The sequence below is a fragment of the Strongylocentrotus purpuratus genome, unplaced genomic scaffold (assembly GCF_000002235.5).
Source record: "Strongylocentrotus purpuratus isolate Spur 01 unplaced genomic scaffold, Spur_5.0 spur5_scaffold_13, whole genome shotgun sequence".
Lineage (NCBI taxonomy): Eukaryota > Metazoa > Echinodermata > Echinoidea > Camarodonta > Strongylocentrotidae > Strongylocentrotus > Strongylocentrotus purpuratus.
This window is the reverse complement of record NW_022145598.1, coordinates 32,297,164-32,316,653: the sequence shown is the minus strand read 5'-3', so window position 1 is coordinate 32,316,653 and position 19,490 is coordinate 32,297,164. Positions and strand designations below refer to the sequence as shown.

The following is a 19,490-nucleotide window of genomic DNA, read 5'->3' as shown; positions in this document are numbered from 1 at the left end:
TCCTGATATTTCCAAAAACATTTTTCATTTTTGGAGAAAGATTATTATGTCACAACTTATTTGTGACACAACTTATTTTCAGTGGGGAAACTAAATTCAGACAAGGATTAATATAGAGAACAGTACAACGAATCGTCTTCTTTCTCTAATAATTTAGCGAACAGGGCAAAGCTGTTAGGGGGCAACTAAATTCAGATGTGGATTAAGAGTAATAATCAAATGAAACGTCAAAGTACACGATACAACTAATCGTCTTCTTTTACTAATAATTTAATGAAACGTGAAAGCTTCCGCGCTACGCGCGGAAAGGACGAAAATGAATACAGACAAGGATTAAGAGTAATAATTTATTGAAACTGAATTCATGTAGGACACGATACAACAAATCGTCTGCTTTCTCTAATAATGTAATAAAATGGGAAAGCTTCCGCGCTTCGCGCAGGAATGGGCAAAAATGAATTCAGACAAGGATTAAGAGTCGAGAATGGTACATAGAATCGTCTTCTTTCTTTAATAATCTAATGAAACGTCAGAGCTACCGCGCTATGCGCGGAGGAAGGGGAATTTGATTCAAACAAGGATTAAGAGTCGAGAACGGTCCAACGAATCGTCTTCTTTCTCTAATAATTTAGTGAAACGTCAAAGCTTCCGCGCTTTGCACGGGGGGGGGGGGGGGGCTTCCCCTTCCTGCACCCAACCCCCTAGGAACCGCGCTTCGCGTGCTCACTACCGCCCCCCCCTAAAATTAAATCCTGGCTACGCGCTTGGGAGGGGTGCAACTTGCCACACGCTTCTACCACTTTGGTTGCTTTGATCCATTGCCGAAAATATTTTGGCACCTATCATCCCCCCCAACCACGGATACAAATCGACACCCTTGCCTGGTGGAGAGTTACAAATGTATATCTTGCCAAAGCTAGGAGATTAGTGCCGCAGCGGAACTTGAACCACGAACCATGCAATTCACGATCTATCTACTAGACTACGATACCCCTACACTAATTAACATAATAAGTTTATAATAAATATCAGAGTAATCTTGATAACATGTATATAATAAGCATAAGCAAATTCATAACAAATTTTCAACAACAGATTTAAATGTTTAAGTTGAAAAGTGGAGGTATCTTTGTACAGGCCATTCTAGGACATTATCCTCCCACAAAGTATGTGTGTGGGGATGTATAGCCCCCACCCATTCCCCCGGGACTTACTCCCGTAGTACAATCACAAAAGGTGTCGAAATGAAAATAAACTATTACCTCTCCTTGTGGAATGGCTTTGTTAAAAAGCTCGAATGTAGTGCCAATTTCGTCTGGACTTTCTGGATCGGCGCCATTGCATGGTAGGTCTTTCACCTTGAAGACCCCCAATTGTTCATAATTTGGAAAAGTAATGTCACAACGCCCTGGAAATAGGAAAAATATGATAGTAATGATGATAATTATAATAGGAATAATGAATATAAAAGTTGGCTGGTTATATTATTACAAAGAAGATCATATAATATCATAGTGCAAATAGTAAATAACAAAGAAAAATATACCCCATAATATTTTGTTCTACTATCCTTTGTGTTGCACACAAAGCTGGAGTAAACATTTCTACCATTCCCCATGCTATGAGCCCTGGCAACACTGCCCATCCTTGATAGGAACGGATTATTGGTTTGTTTTCTCCCTCTCGTCTTTTCCTCTATTCTTCTCTTTTACCTTTAACCACTGCATATAAATAATAACAATTCCAAATCGAATTAAAGAAATATTAATTTGAGAAATAAATTATTGTTAACGTACCGCCACTAAATACGCTGACAAGAGCGACGAATGCTAGACTTGCCGAGGTAAACATGATGTATCTCGTAGTAGATCTCGATTTGTTATAAAACAAGAAATCTGATGGACGCTCTGGAATATAGTTGAACTGATGCAACTCAATGATTCACGGAGATCTTTCTCTCTTTTTATACTTTCAAGACAGATAGCAGCGTGTCAATCAACCCATTTTTAATAATGTACTAATACAGGATTAATTATTGTAATTCAAATTTGTGAGAAAGGGAGAGATAGTTGATTACGTCAGCAGCTTCCTTTTTGCTGAATTGTAAATATTGGATCTGAGTATGGAATCTGCTTTGCCCAAGGAAAATAAATATATGCCTCATTAATTTAGAAATGTAAGCTACAGATATGGGCCAAGTTTGATATAAGATATGTAGTCAACAGAAGTTCGTCAATTCGTGCAACTAGAATACGCGAAATTGATACCTGTTGGACTTATTGGCATACCCGGTATATTTTAAGTAAACTAAACTATACCGGTCAAATATTTATGGAAACAAAATAGGTAAAATTACCATCTTTGTAAACACCCGGTATTTAATTAAACTGTTAATATATAGAAGAAAAACACATCGGAGTCCGGCAAAGTCCATTTGTCTCTGGTCAAAAATTAAGGAAATGATAAGAATTAAAAATAAATATTAAAAAAACCCGGCCAGGCTAATTCAATAAAGTAAGTTGACTCAGGCTACCGAGATCACGAAATCATTACCTACATTCTAGTCAAAATTATCGATCTTCTTTATAATTTCTATGGGAATCTTGGCATACGGAGAATACCGTTATAAAATAAATGTTAATGAATTTTTTGTTGACAAATATAGATAATACTGAATGTGTACTTTCTCAAAATCGTTTTTATAAAAAAGTCCTGTTTTTCCTGTTTCTGTTTGAAGAATTTTCTTCATGTCTATTGCACTAGCACCCCGAATTTCGGATCCATGAAGCAAAATAGGTTGTATAGTTGCATTAAAAAGGTGTAATAAGGTTTTAATACTAGGCGTATAATTTCCGAAAGATTTATAAAGTTTAAATAATGCTCTCCCGGCCTTATCCGCTAAGTCCCTTGTCGCCGTTTTGAACTATCCATTATTACTAAAAACAATGCCTAAATATTTCGTTTCCTTTACCGAGCTAAGTTTTCCCCGTTTTATTTAAAATTCAATTTTATCATTTAACCTGCCTGACTTATTACAAATCATTATTTCAGTTTTGGAGACATTATTTTTTCAACATCCAAGAGTTACAATATTTAGTGAAATTATCTAAACAGTGTTGCATTCCCTGAGGGGATCTAGAAATAATTGCTAGATCGTCTGCATACATTATACAGTTCAATTCCTTATCATGTAGCGTTGCGGGTACACTGACTGAGGTATCAAAAATATCTACAACATCATTTAAAACGTATTGAATAATGTCGGGCTAATGACACACCCTTGTTTTACTCCGGTATTTCTATTGAAACACGAGGGTGGCGCCCTCGTCTAGTTATAAAGGGACACTATTTTTATGGCTACTTTAACCTTCCTCTACTGTTATTTTGATTATACACTGTAACATGCAAGAAACAAATGTAGAATCATGTAGAATCTGAGATTGTTTCTATGTGCATTGATTGATGTAACTCATGAAGTGTCTTGTATCAAATATCTTGTTTTATATTGCTTATTATGATAATTTCTTGTTATGTCAATTTCTTGTTATGTGAAATTATGAGGAAGGAAATAAAATATAATTTGAACAACAACAAAAAATTACATTTTGAATACATGTCATGTAGCACTCTCAGAAAATAGCCACTGATAAGTTGTTTTAACATGTTATACCAAAGACCATACCTCCAAACATTGTCAAAGGCTTTTCTTAATTCTATAAAACATATATATAAGTTTTTCTTATCATTCTTTGCACGGCCTCTTACATTTATATTCATTTAATAGTCCATTAAAAATAAACATACTTATTATTAATTGTTAACTTGATCTAACAAATAGCAACATGCTTTTTGCGATTATCCCGTGGGTAAATCTATTGTTGAATGCAATCACACATTTTGTTAGTAGGCATTTTTGCAAAATAATGTGCATGTCTTTTTCAAAAGGACATACACTATTCATTCACGCACGATGTACACCATCTCCACTCCCTGTGGAGTATCCCTACCAAGTGGTCAACATGTTAAAGTTAACATTCCAAGACAATTCCAAATATTGAGATAATTACATCAATGGAAAGCTTTTAACCCCAGAATAACACTGAAAAGTGTCTTACTGACGAAACAAGTTCAGAATGGTGAATTTATGCGAGTAAACTCCACCAAGAAAAGGAACAAAGTGAATTCATTTTACCATTTTATATTGAAATGTTTTGAAATAATTTACACGATAAGTTGAAATAATTCCTTAAATCGAAAGTTTATTTTGAAAAAAAAAGAGACCTTTCAATCCCACCTGTCTAGTTCATTTTATAATCATTTACTATCTTGTCTTCGTGTTTATACTGTGCAGAGGGGATGAAAAGGATAAGAAGATAAAAATATATTTGGAAGAGCATGCAAAAATAGTGTTGCGTTCAGAAAAGTTAAGGGTATCAATCAGATCAAGAAAGACCACTGAAATATATTAAAAAAAAAGTAAATATAATAGAACGAGAAAGACATTAAAACAAGGACTGGGGTATAAATAAGAGGGTGGAAGAGAGAGAGAGAGATAGAGAGAGAGAGAGAGAGTGTTGTGTGTGTGTGTGAATGTGTGTGTATATGAGCGAGAGAGGATATCGAGGGTTCAGTGATACAAAGACGTAACTCCATATTTTGCCAAAATGAGTATTTGATATCAAAATGTTCAGAAAAATGTGGGCTTTCCAGGAAACACAAAGACTTAACTCAACCCAACACCCAATTGAAGTCAATAGCTACTGAAACATAGACTTAATTTCTTGACTTAGTGACACATAAAATATATATACATGTAGTTATAACCAATACATGGTACATGGACATGACATTATACAAATCCATATCCAAACCCTAACCCTAACTCTAACCCGAACCATAAAGCTAAACCTAACCTTAAACCTAAACCCTAACCCTAAAACTTGTCTGTAAAATTACTTACAAGGAAACTTATTCAACTCAAGTAAGCGGACATTTTTTTTTTTTTTGGGGGGGGGGTCCCAAAATTTGAAATTTTGACCCATCGACATTCCGTTCCGTTTTTAATTTAAAAAAAAAGAAAAAAAGGGGGAGGATTCCCCCAAAACATACACAAAACATACACATAAAATAAACTCGAGGGGGAGGGGGTTAACCCCCCCCCCCCTGCGTACGCGCCTGCTTAAACACAACAACTAGGTGCATGTAGCAAATAGCCAAATGTGGAAGCGAATGTTCTGTTAACGACGTTACGTGGTCACATGGCCGCCGGACTACATCATCCTTCCTTTTCATAGGGGCAGGGCATAGTGCGGACAAACTCAACAGGGAAAATACACGGGGGCTCGGGGCGAATTAGCCCCCGAAATGCCAAAAAGAGCTCCTGAATGTCATACAAGAGCCCCCCAAATTTGCATAGAGTTCATTGCAAAACAAATTAAAGAGTGTTATTTTCATGCAAGCATGCTTGAAAAGTAGCCCCCGAAATGTGAACAATTTTTCCCTAAGTCAACTGAATGAAGAGTTCTTACAAATTATCAAAATAACGGAATTGTATGCATTTATTGATCTTCCGTCTGGAATATGTATTTTCGGCATCCTTTTGCCCGATATTGTTTGAATAATCGAGCAACAACAACTTAGTTATAGCAGGCTTGTAATATTTGTGTGTTTTTTTTCTGGAGAGGGGAAGGTGTACCTTCCCTAATTGCCAATGGATCCACCTTCGTGTATTTATGACATGTATTTTACCCATTCGTGTTCCTATTCAAAAAGAATTAAAGAGAACAGAACACTCGCTACTGACCAACCATTAACGACGATAATTGCTTCTAAAGGGGCCGTCACATATAAAGCACGGAGCCCGCCCGACTTCTCTTCGAACTCAAAAAGGTATTTTGCCAGGAGTACGGCCGGTGTCTCCTGGATCGCGGCTCGATCACTGCGGGCTCCAACGCGTTTTTTAAGGGGGTCGGCCGACGATCGCAGCTAGGGCACCGAAACCTGCTCCAAATTAAGCAATTCTCTAATGGCGAGTTTAGAGGGCGCAGAGCTCGTGGACAGGTCACCTGTAGATCCCAGGGAAGAACAGTTTTGTTATCCTAACAAAGCCATTCACTATATTATTGATTTTACTATGTACATGCATTTTCTTTGTATTTTTTTTTTTTTATATATTGTGATATGGAAAATAAATACCAATACCAATAGAATCGGTAAACATTCGATCGATATTCGATATATACTACCCAATTTCAAAATTCAAAATTTCCAGGAAAAATTTCGATGCTAAAAGCAAAGTTGGAATACCCTTCCCTGGTGAATGTGACAGACTTTGCAATGTGTAACATGCGTAGCCTTTTGTGTACCCCCTCACAGTACGGCGAAAGAGGCAATTAAGTCATATTCAAAGTTTTCTGTTCTCCTCAATCAGTGACAATCCTTTTTGTTGTATAAAGGATGGAACTCAATCTATTGAAGAAATTAGCTTTGATGAAAAAGGGCAAATATAACTAGATATTACTCAGTACAGTGTCATAACTTTTGTGCGTGTATTGCACTTAGTCGTACAAAGCAAACGATTTGCCGTTGTATTGGGTACAAGAGGCCGAGAAAGGAACTACAGAGACGGGAATTACAAAGACGAAGGAAAAGCAAAGAAGGCAAAATGCAGGCGAAACAGAAGAGGACTTCATAAGCAAAGTTTGCAAGCTGGCTGAAGAGGTTGGTGGGAAAATTTCCCTCCAGACGTCATCTATGCTTGGGTTGGTAAGCAAAACAGTAGGAGGAGGTGGAGCTCACAAAACGATAGTTGGGCTCATCTCTAGGAGTAATAGAGATGATATGTACAACAGAAAGTTTACATTAAAGGGAAAACGGCCTACAGGGAGTTTTTATCAAGAAGGATCCAACCCCGCTGCGATATTCCATGTTGATAACCACAAAGTATTCCCCTCTAGTCAAGAGTATTCGGGGACCATATGGTAGGGATACTCCCCACGGAGTGGAGATGGTGTACATCATGCGTGAATGAATAGTGTATGTTCCCTGAAAAAGATATGCACATTAATTTCGAAAAGCAGGTTGCTATTTGTTTGTTCAAGTTAACAGTTAATAATAAGTATGTCTATTTTAATTGACTATTAAACGAATATACATGTTGGTTATTTGGTAATATATACATTAACACGTCAAACTTCAAACAATACTAAGAAAAGGGAAGAGCAGGGTTTATTACTAGATGGGAGAAAGAGATGGATATTGTATCAAATTATATAGATACACATTTAGTTGTACGAAACTTCATATATATATTTGTCAACAAGAAATTCATTAAGATTTATTTCATAACGGTATTCTCCGTATGTCAACATTCCCATAGAAACTATAAAGAAGATTGATAGTTTTGACCAGAAAGTGGGTGATGATTTCGTTATCTCGGTAGCCTGAGTCAACTGGCTTTATTGAATAAGCCTGGCCGAGTTCTTTTTATTTAATTTTATTCTTATCATTTCTTTAATTTTTGACCAGACACAAATGGATTTTGCCGGACTCTTTTCTATATTTAGTTTAATTAAATACCGGGTGTTTACAAAGATGGTAATTTCACTTTTTTTGTTTCTATATAAATTTGGCCGGTATGGATGTAGTTCGGTTTAATTTACAATATACCGGGTATGTCAATAAGTCCAACAGGTATTAATATCGTGTATCTTTCTTTGCGCGTATTGACAACATTCCGTTGACTACGTATGTCATATCAAACTTGGCCCATATCTGCAGTTTACGTATCTAAACTAATGAGACCGATATATTTATTCCTTACGCAAAGCAGATGTCACACTCAAATCCATATTTGTAAAGTTCAGACAAAAAGGAAGCTGCTGACGTAATCAACTATCTCTCTCTCACAAAATTGGATTAAAATTATCAATCCAATATTATATTTAACAAAAAATGGTTTGATTGACACACTGTTAATATGTCTTAAAAGTATAAAAAAGAGAGGAAGACAACTGTAAATCATTGAGTTTCATCAGTTGAACTATATTCCAGATCTCTCATCAGATTTCTTTGCTTCCAACGAAACGAGATACTTAGAGAGACATCATGCTTACCTCGGCAACTTTAGCATTCGTCGCTCTTGTCAGCATATTTGGTGGCGGTACGTAAACAATAATTTATTTCTCAAATTAATATTTCTTTATTCGACTTTGATTTTTATTATTTATATGCAGTGGCGGATCCTGTGCCGAGAACTTAATCGGCCGTGCCTCATTGGAGGCCTAAACAAAAGGAGAAAAGAAATAAAAAAATGGGGAAAGATTAACATTTGCCACCCTCCACACAGGTGTAAATGGATACCTATCAATTGCTGGGGTCAATAATTATGCAAGACCCTCCGGAAGAGCAGTACCTGGAATATTGATATGGCTCAACTGGCTCAATGAGACCAACTTATTATTATCGTGATTATATTTGTAATACTAATTATCATCTTTATATAATTATTGTTATTATTACCATAATTATTGCTGATATTTTGTATTATTATTTTCAACATCATTGTTTTTGTGATCATTAATAGTATCATTATTATTGTTTTCATTATTAGTATTACTTGTATTATTATTGTTATACCTATTATGGTTATCATCATTACTATTATATTTTCCTATTTCCAGGGCGTTGTGACATTACTTTTCCAAATTATGAACAATTGGGGGTTTTCAAGGTGAAGGACCTATCATGCAATGGCGACGAACCGGATAGTCCAGACGAAATTGGCACTACCTTCCAGCTTTTTAATAAAGACATTCTACAAGGAGAGGTAATAATGTTCACTTTCATTTCATTTCATCACTTTCTTTTCACCATCTTATGTGATTGTACTGCGGGAGTAAGTCCCATGGGAATTGAGAAATACACCCCCTCCCCACACACATACGTTTTGGGGGAGGGGAATGGCCTGTACAAAGATACCTCTACTTTTCAATTTAAAAATTAAAATCTGTTGTTGAAAATTTGTTATGAATTTGCAGCCATAGAATGAGCAGTACATCAGAATAAGGGGCAGGGTCAAAATGAAAATTAAAGTTGCAAAATGCAATGGCAATCACTGGTATTGTTATGCTACGCACTACACAGTTCAGAATACCCACACTCTTCAAAGAAAGAAGAATGCACTCCCGGAACAAGAAGGATGCATTTTGAAATTTCACTTTTGATCGAGCCCCTTATATTGATGTAATGCACGTTGCATGACTGTTATGTCATAACAAATGGGATATCCTTTTAAAGAAGATTAATATTCACTTTCTAATAATATTACACACAGCCGTGGCTATGCTATATCAAGAGAAATATGATGAATCAAACGTGACTTTCCACATTTTGTGAGGTGTTTATATAACAATATTTGAGAGAAAAAATAATGGTGATTATGTCTCATTGGGGGCGAGCTACTGCTCTGATGTAACTAATATTATTCCTGAAAATGCCCAGGTATTTTAATAACCTACGGAACTATGCATATATACGTAGCTCTCTCTCTTTGTCTTTCTCTCTCTCTCTCTCTCTCCTTTTCTTTCCCCCTCTCTCTCTCTCTCCATTTACAGTTCTGTGTGTGTGTATATATCTTACTATTTTACTTCAAAGGACTATTCAGTGCCTCCTTATCATGCTTAAGATATAAATGTTATCAATATTAATGTTATAATCATTATAATAAACTTATTATGTAATATAGTGTAGAGGTCTCGTGGTCTAATGGATAGACCGTGAAGCACATGGTTTGTGGTGCGAGTCCCGTTGCGGTACTAATCTCCTAGCTTTGGCAAGATATTAATCTACATTTGCCACTCTCCACCCAGGTCTTGTAAATGGGTACCCGGTAGGAAGAAATTTCTTGAATGCTTAAGCGCCTTATTATAGTAGCTCGGCCATAAAAGCTGGATTATTATTATTATTATTTTGTATTACTATCATTATTAATATCATTTCGTAATATCTTGTATTATTTTATTATAATTATTATTATTATTATTATTATTATAATTATTATTATTATTATTATTATTATTATTATTATTTATTATATTATAATTGCATGCAGATGCTAGACTGGACCAACACGGACAGTGTCATAAGTTCGGGTTTCAACCCCTCCTGGCCGACCCATTTCTTGATTCATGGATGGACAGACACGATGGCAAAACCACTATGGATGAACTTGAGGAAAGCGTTGGTAGACAGGGTAATGATTTTTGCATTCTACTTTATATATATTTATACATTGAAAATGCTAAGAGGAACAATTAATGTCCAACGTGATGTAGATTGCAGATAATAGTAAATATATCAATTCACATTTGAACACACAAGGGAGTGTCGTGGTCGAGTGGTTTAAGGCGCTTGTCTGGAGATGCCAAGGTCGAGGGTTCGAATTCCGACACGGCACTAATATCTTTTGGCAAGATATTAACCTGCACTTGCTACTCTCCACCCAGGTGTTGAATGGGTACCCGGTAGGATGCGACCGTCATTGTTGGTCAACAATTTGACCACCAAAGCAGATAGACTGAGTTGAATTATTTTAAACTTCTACGAAAAACGATTGCATATTGTAAGCCGTCAAGTCCATATTTTTGATGATACGAAATACAACAATTGTTATGATTGTGTCCTTAGGATGAGCCGAGGAATGTCATCTGCGTGGACTGGAGCCCCGGCGCGTCCAGTAAGTGGTATCCGAACCCACGTGACAATACCCGTGTGGTAGGAAGGATCATTGGTAAGATGATCGAGCAGCTGGTCGACAATAAGGGCGCCAAGTTTGAGGACATGCATATCATCGGCCACAGCCTGGGAGCTCACATAGCTGGTTATGCAGGAGAGGCACTCGGTGGTAGAGTCGGACGTGTCACAGGTAAGAAAGACGAAAGGCTCCCTCAGATATCACGCGGTAAACTGGCGCCACCGGCAAAAAAGACAGTTTTAAACAAAATAGTTCGTGTTTAGTTTTAACGTGTGAATGAATATCAACATCACACAACATAAGGCTTACGAGTATACTGAGCCCTGGCCTATAAGATACAAAATTGTAAAGCGTTTTGCAGTTAGCGATTCATTATTAAAAAAGAAAATCGCCGCGGTTTAAAGCGTCGTATCTGAAAAAAAACGTTGTTCTTTGTCATGGTTTTCATAGTTACGCCATCGAGACCGCCACTAAACGGAACCAAATATTAGATTATAGAGCTGTAGTGGTCGAGCGGATAAGACGCTGGACTGTGAAGCACACGGTGAGGTGTTCGAATCCCTGTCACAGCACTATAAATCCTGTGGCAAAACATTAATTTTCATTTGCCACACTCCACCCAGGTGAGGCAAATGAATACATGACAGGAGTAATTCCTTGAAATGCTAGAGTGCCATATTAAATGGCAGCCCTGCTAAAGACAAGCTAATGATTGTGGAGTGCTAGGAGTGTCGACCTTGGGAGACATGCGCGCTTTACAGGAAATTACAATTATCATTATTTCTATCATCACCATTATCATTATTTCTAGTATTATTATTACCCTTAATGGAAAATAATCGATCGGTTTGGTGACGGTTGGGCGGTGTGAATGAGGTAACAACGGGTCAAAAGATGATTAATTCGAATGTTTGTGAGGATTATTTGAGACATACATTATTTTTGACAGATAATGCCACAACTAAAATTATAAACGTTGTTTCCAAGTTTTTTGAATTGGTCTGAAGTTACTATTCAGTTGTTTTGGAAATGACGATATCGGTTTCTTTCATGAATTTTCGATCATCATTAAAATTAAAAACTAATCTCAGCTGCAACAGGCATACGTAGCTGAATCTTTGTAAATACTTACAGACAGAGAGAGAGACACACACACACTTAGCAAGGCGGATTTTGTGTGTGTGGAGTCTTTTTTTAAATTTCATCCGACGTGGAACTATATTCCCGACAGAGAGAGAGAGAGAGAGAAAGAGTGACAGGTGGAGTGACATGAATAAATAAAGTACGATATCAATTTTGTTGTATTTGTTTCAGGACTAGACCCTGCTGGCCCATTGTTCGGTGGTACCGACAATCAATGCAAGCTGGATCGGTCAGACGCCATGTTTGTAGATGTCATGCATACTGATGGAGACATGCTACTTTTTGGTGGTGCAGGATTAATGGAGGAGGTATTGTATAATAATAATGATATTACTAATAATGTTTATAACTATAATAGCAATGAAAAATAACAATAATAATATAAAAAAATAATGACAATGCCGATAAAAATATTCATAATAATACACTTTGATAAAATTCCTGGCAACTGGGATATTCCCATTTGTTTAATATATAGGAACAACGAACCATACTATAAAGTAATATCTGCAAGTACATATACATTTCCATACATACATACCAATGTTACAGATATAGAGGCATTAGCAAATTGATTTGTAATAAATAGAAAACTTGTCAGACCCGATCAACAACAACAACAACGAGATTTCCCACAAAAGGCCCACCTTACCCTAATAACAATTATGATACTGATGATGATGGCAATAGTAATAATAATGATAATAACTATCATACAAACATGATTATTATCATTATTATTATTATCATTATTATTATTATTATTCGTAGTAGTAGTAGGCCTAGTATTAGTAGTAGAGTAAAAGTAGCAGTATGTATGTTAGGAGGCGAAAGGGGGGGGGGTGGCATATTTAGCTCGGCGGCCCTCTTTGGAATCATCAGTAGGGTGGTGAGAGATTGAGTGAGTGACATTTGTAAACCATTTTCTCTCTCTTTTCCTCTCTTGTCAATTAATATGACAAAACAAAAATACACTTTTGAAAATAAAAGAACCACATGATTGCGAAGACTTTAACAAAATCACCCTTAGGCAAGTTGAATAGTCTAATGTGGTTCCTTATTTAGATATAATAATAATAATAATATTTTAAAGTCAGCTCCATATTTTATTAAGTTAACCGAAAATGGAAATTCTTTTTGCCCAATTGATCGTGAGCCCGGCAGCCACTGAGCAGCGCCAGATCGACGTTGCTTTATCCCTTATTGTTGAACGCCAAACAAGGAAGCAGCAACTCCCGTCTTTTAACGTCTTTTGGTATGACGCGGCCGGGGTTCGATCCCACGACCTCCCGGTTGTGAGGCGAACGCTCTACTGACTTAAAAATTATAGGAATATCACAACGATATGTTATGCAATCCGAGCACGATTAATATCTGTTGGTAATACAGTAGGGAATTGAAATTTCCTTGAAGTCGTTACGATCAAGTTTAATATTCGTTTTTTAGCAGAGGTTTTATGACTTGGGGATGACTGGAGACGGCCGGTGGGATTACTGAAACTATGTTCCTCGGGAGATATATGCGATTCCATGGGACAATCTTGGATTTTTTTTAAAGACTGAAACAAGTGCGGTAAAGAAACAAAGATAAATAAACATGATAAAGGTTGGCACTTCTAGAAAGACACAATATTTCAATGCTGCAGATTACAAATGGATTTCACAGTTAAGGGCAGTTGGCATAATCTTTGTAGTCACTTTGCAAGGGCGGATCCTGGGACGATAATACTTGCAGAGTCATTAGGAAGAACAGCATTGTTGTCACGAGGTTACCCTGGCTAAACAAAATTATTTCTTCTATTTCATTATTTTTTTGTTATTATTATTTGTATTATTATTATTATTAGTAGTAGTAGTAGTAGTAGTAGTAGTAATATCATCATCATCATTATTATTATCATCATTATAATCATTCTCATTGTTATCTTTATCATTATTATTACTATTATCATTCTTGTATGATTATTATCACCATTGTTATAATCATTTTTTATCGTTATTATTATCATAATCATCGTTATCATTATATGCATATCATCATTAATATTATAATTGTTATCATTATTATTATTGAATACTAATAGCATATCGTGAATGGGCCTCATAAATATGATGATTGATAGTGATTGCTAGCAAAGCACGTATATCTTTTACAAAACAACTATGATATAACAAGGTCTCACAACTGAATAAGTTCACAATTTACTATTTAAGGTAATTCTTGAAATTCGCCTCTTAGTCAATACAATTGCGTAAATGTTGTCTCTTTTAACGCATATTTGACTCACTCCCCCACAATTGCAGTGCGGCGACCACGACTGGTACCCGTTCGGGGGCAAGGACCAACCCGGATGTCCGTTTTTTGATGCCGGATGCGACCACATGATGGCTGTAGAGTACTTCACAGAAAGCGTCTTAAATATGAAATTTCCTGCGACCAAGTGGGCCTTAACCGTGAAAAATTTGTTCAAATACCCGTGGGACTGCGCAGTTGAAGGAGATTGCCCAGAGATGGGTTTCAACGATCATGATGATCCGAAATACTGGGGAGGAGACTTCCAGATGGAAACGTCCCTCTAGAATACATACAAGCAACTGCAAGGTTAAAGCCATTATTCGGAATGGAACCTTGCAGGTCCACATATAGGAATTCCCGTTAGTGGCCTTTTAGAAATTGTTAAATTTTTGAGTATCAAATAGATTAGGGTATCTGGGTTTACCATTTAATTATCTTTTGTTTTGTCATCTAACTTTGTAATTAACCTAGAGTTGGAAACGAAAGATGAATCTTTAAAAACTTCTTTGACATTTGGCAAACAAAATCCAAAAACTTACCTTTCCAGAATTAATTACGTTTAACCAACGTGTTCTGTTTAAATTCTGTTTGTATGCTTTTAAAATACTCAATCATCTGGCACCTGAATATCTTAATGACACCCTCCAAATATATACACCAACTCGTAATCTTCGTTCAGCAACCGACACATGTAAACTTAACATTCCCAAATCTAGACTCTCAGTAGCTGAAAAACGCTTTGCAGTAGCTGCATCAAAGACATGGAACAGCATCCCTCTTTCCATAAGGAAAATTACCTGTCTTGCCACCTTCAAAAGATCCCTCAAAACTCACCTTTTCCCCCAGTGATCTATGTGATATACTTCCTGTACTGTACTTTCTTGTCCTCTTTACATATATTTGTATTTGTAAGCGCTATGGTACTTATTGTTTTTAGCGCTCCTAAATATTCGATATTATTATTATTATTATTAACGAATGATCGCTGTCATTCCTTGATTTGATATTGTAGACTGATTTCTACACTGGGTTCGTAAGACCGCTTTGGTTTTAAGAACCCTCCAACTCTCAACGCACATCCTGAATAGATACAAAGTGAATTCCTTAACCATTTTCAATTGAATTATTTTTAAATAATTACACAATAAGTTGAGATAAAGCGTAAAATCGAAAATTTATATGAAATAAAATGCCTGTTCAATTTCACCTGCCTAATTCAATTGTGTTGTGTTGCTTGTATTTATTTACTATTTTGTCTTCGTATTTTTAATATGCAGTATGGGTATCATGAATGAAGTAACAAATATAAGGAAATGAAAATATATTTGAAAGAGCATGCGAGAATCGTGTTGTGTGCAGAAAAGTTAAAGGTATCAAAATAACTTCAATAAAGACCACTGAAACAAACAAATTGTAAATATAATATAACAAGAACGACATTCAAAGGAGGACTGTTTGAGGGATAAAAATAGAGGGAGAGAGGGAAAGAGGTAAAGAGTGTGTGTATGTACGTGTGTAAGTAGGTGTGTGTGCGTGTGTCCGTGTGTATGTGAGCGAGAAAGAATATATATAAGTGTGTGTGTATGCATATACGTATGTACGTATATTATATACATTTGTATACATCTAGAATTTCTGGCAGAGGTATTTTTTGTAATAACCTTGCAAAAGTTACCAAATAGGAGGACAGCAATTATCTAAAAAAATACATATATAGTTCGGTATCTCCTTCCCCCTTAAACCGGAAAACGAAAAATTCCCTACATATTTTCAATTGTTCTCAGCCCTCATCTTTTATCCAGTGGCTTATTTAGCCCCCTACTCATACGTTTTCGTGCTGACACCTTACTACTTTACTTACTTTATCAGCCGTTGTCAATCCACTGCAGGATGAAGGCCTCAGCATGATGTCTCCAAATGCCTCTGTTCCCCGCCCGTTGGTGCCAATTTGTCTCTCCCCAGAACTGTTGCAGCTCGTCTCGCCATCTTTTTCTTTGCCGTCCTCTGTTTCGCTTTCCCTCATATGGTGTCCAGTGAGTGATTGCTGAGCTCCAGCGATTGTCATTTCTACGGCTGATGTGGCCCGCCCAATTCCATTTCCTTCTCTTCACTGTTTCAAGGATGTCCTGGACTTTTGTCTGTTCCCTGATCCATTTGTTCGTTTTTCTGTCTTTGTATGTGATGCTTAGAATACTTCTTTCCATGTTGTGTTGAGAGGCTGCTAGCTTTCTTTCCATTTTTGATGTTAGTGTCCATGTTTCTGCAGCGTATGAGATTGCTGGGATGATGCACTGGTTATATACTTTCTTTTTCAGGCATAATGGAAGTTTGCCTTTCATGATGGCGCTGTATCTGCCGAAGGCTTGCCATCCAGCTTTTATTCTTCTTCTTATTTCGTTATCTTGATTTTTGTCTTGGAGTGAGAAACGTTGTCCTAAGTAAATGTACTCCTCTACTTGCTGACACTTGTTTAAGGCCAAATAGAAATTTTGCCGTAATTTTAAGGATCTGTCAGTCCGAATAAGGATATTTCCTAGAATTTACACCCCCTCAATCCAAGATGTTAGTCGTACCTCATACTTAAATAAAAGGCATTACAAATTGTTACTCGGATAATGAAATGTAAATTTAGGGGAAGGGTGGGGAGTTGGTCCAGTGTTCGGTTTTCGTCCTTTTACAACTCCCATTTCCCTTCCTTTTTTAAAATCACTTTATTTTTTATTTTCAACGGGGGAGGGGGGGGGGGTTACGGTCCTCTCCTCCCCCCACACTAGCTAGGCCACTGGCTCACTATACGGCAAAGCTTGAAAGGGACCAACAATTGTGTTATTAAGCATAGAGGGATGGGCCCGCCCCCCCCCCCACTCCGAGAACGGACGGACCCCATGCGTGTTGCCAAAATGTCCTTTTCGTAACAAAAGAAAAAGGTCGACCCGTATTGACTTTACACACCGGACTTTTGCTGAAAGGGGGGGGGGGGGGGTCGGTTGGAACACGCATATGCGTACCCTAAATAACACTGAGTGGGGGGGGGGGGAGGGCGGGGGGATGGGATCCATTAGCCAATACTTAACATAACGTTGATTGAAATGAAAGGGGGCACTTAACAGAGTGTATTTTAAATGGAGAAAAGGAAATGGATTTCGGAAAGAAAGTATGTTTCATTCGCGTTAATCAATATGGTTGGTTTTATTATCATAAACTCAAATCGACCACATTGAAGAGCAGGATAAACTTGATATACTTTTTAAAAAGAAATTTAAAATAACAAATATCCATGTCGAGGTTATGTCCTTATCAATATTGACTTTGAGTGACAAACGGGAATTCCGAAAACCCAATACCCGATCTCAAAAGCAGTCTTCAAAGCGGAGACTATTATTCTCAATATTGAATGGAATCTTTTAAATTGAAGAGTGGCAATACCGATAATGTTTTGTAAAGCTGAATAAAAAAGAGCTCGATCAAGGAAAGACTACGTTAAGGGGTCGAGCGCAGTGCCTCATCAAATATAGAAATATAGGAACCATCCGATTTCCGTATGGTCAATGGATCAAAAGCAACAGAGAAGCGGTAAAAACCAGGCCCCCTTTTATTTTTATGGAGATACATGTATATGGTTGTAAAAGGCTAGTTTGCAGGCACAAACCCTGGTCAGTCGTAAAAGAGAGTCTGCACTATAAAACTACCATAGGCCATGAACTATAGCTGCTCCTGACACAATCAGTAGGTAGCTGGGCTAGGCTTCTCTCAAGGCACAAGGATTTTTTGATAAAGTGTCAAATTAGGGTCTGTGCTTGCAGACTAGCAAAAGGCTAAGAGCCTATCTCCAAAGTAGTTACCGAATAGGCCATTTTCGAAATGTAACCAAATGTAATGCATAAATATTTGTGAAGTGCCTCAATACAAGTTATTTCATTCACCTGATAAGAATAATAGTATTTCAATAGTCAGAATGCAAACTGCATATATTAAGTGTTGCTGGGTAGGTCAAGCCATAATGTTTGTCCAACCTGGCAACAATAATGTATGCAGCTCGGATTCTATCTATTGAAATACTACTATTCTTTTCAGGTGAATGAAATTATGTATTGAGGCACTTCACAAAGACTGATGCATTAAATTTGATAACATTACGAAAATGGCCTATTGGCTACATCCGATTCGACCATGCACATGATGATTCGTAGTCATTCACAATATCTTGTAGCCGGAAGAACGCCCAATGTTGATCTATGAAATGCAAGAGTTCTTTTTTTTTTCTTCTCCAAACGCATTCCTCAGCATTCCCCTGTTTACCTGTTAACCTGTATCAACATGAGCACACTAATCCAGAGCCCGCCAATAAACGTCATTTCACAAATCTTACACACGTGGAGAATTATCTACTTTTTAAACAAAGAAATACGAGTTGTGTAAATACCCGGCCCCCCCACTCAGGTTTCAAAATGACCGCATGCGTGTTGCCAAAATGTCCTTTTCGTAACAAAAGAAAAAGGTCGAGCCGTATTGACTTTACACACCGGACTTTTGCTGAAAAGGGGGGGGGGGGGTGCGGAAAAAGGCTCGTATACAAAAGAAAAAGGTCGAGCCGTATTACACACCGGACTTTTGCTGAAAAGGGGGGGTCGGTTGGAACACGCATATGCGTACCCTAAATAACACTGAGTGGGGGGGGGGGGGGGGGGCCGGGTGTAAATATAAATGACATCCGCTTTATCCAAGTAGGCATTCTTTCCGCGGTTCATATGTTCTTTGTGCGCAGACAGACTAAAGTAAACAGATGTACATGTAATATGAATCGCATACAGTGAAACAGACTCCTTTGAGGAAGTTCACGACTTGTAATGCCAGTAAATGCATACATAGTATTCATTGGTGTTTCATTGTAGCAATATAGCAGATCGTCATAATATGACAATCTGGGTAATGATATGTGCTCTCACTATGAACATGACGGACAAAGAAAGCGGACAAAATATACAGTTCCTCAGGTAGACAAAGGAACATCCCTTCACTGCTATTATGTAAAAAGGTGAATATGCATGTGACACCTGTTCTACACATTTGTACATAATAGCAGTGAAGGGATGTTCCTTTGTCTACCTGAGGAACTGTATATTTTGTCCGCTTTCTTTGTCAGTCATATTCATTGTGTCTCTTACCATTATGCGGAACTCACATAAATTTCAGTTTCGACTTTGATCGACAGGGGAAATAAAGCACTTTAGCACCTTCCAATCAATCGCGTTTGTAAAAAGGAGTCGAAAGAGGATATCAAAGAAAAAGGGTGGAGTTT

The 19,490-nt window shown here is 37.2% G+C and overlaps 1 protein-coding gene across 1 annotated transcript; it reads left to right on the top strand.

Moving 5' to 3' along the window:
- Nucleotides 1-10,204: 10,204 nt before the first annotated feature.
- Nucleotides 10,205-14,475, top strand: LOC115923282 (lipase member H-like). The gene is made up of 4 exons (XM_030983705.1): nt 10,205-10,252; nt 10,687-10,924; nt 12,068-12,204; nt 14,200-14,475. The coding sequence occupies exons 1-4, from the start codon at nt 10,205-10,207 to the stop codon at nt 14,473-14,475; spliced, it is 699 nt and encodes a 232-aa protein (XP_030839565.1).
- The last annotated feature ends 5,015 nt before the right edge of the window (nt 14,476-19,490 follow it).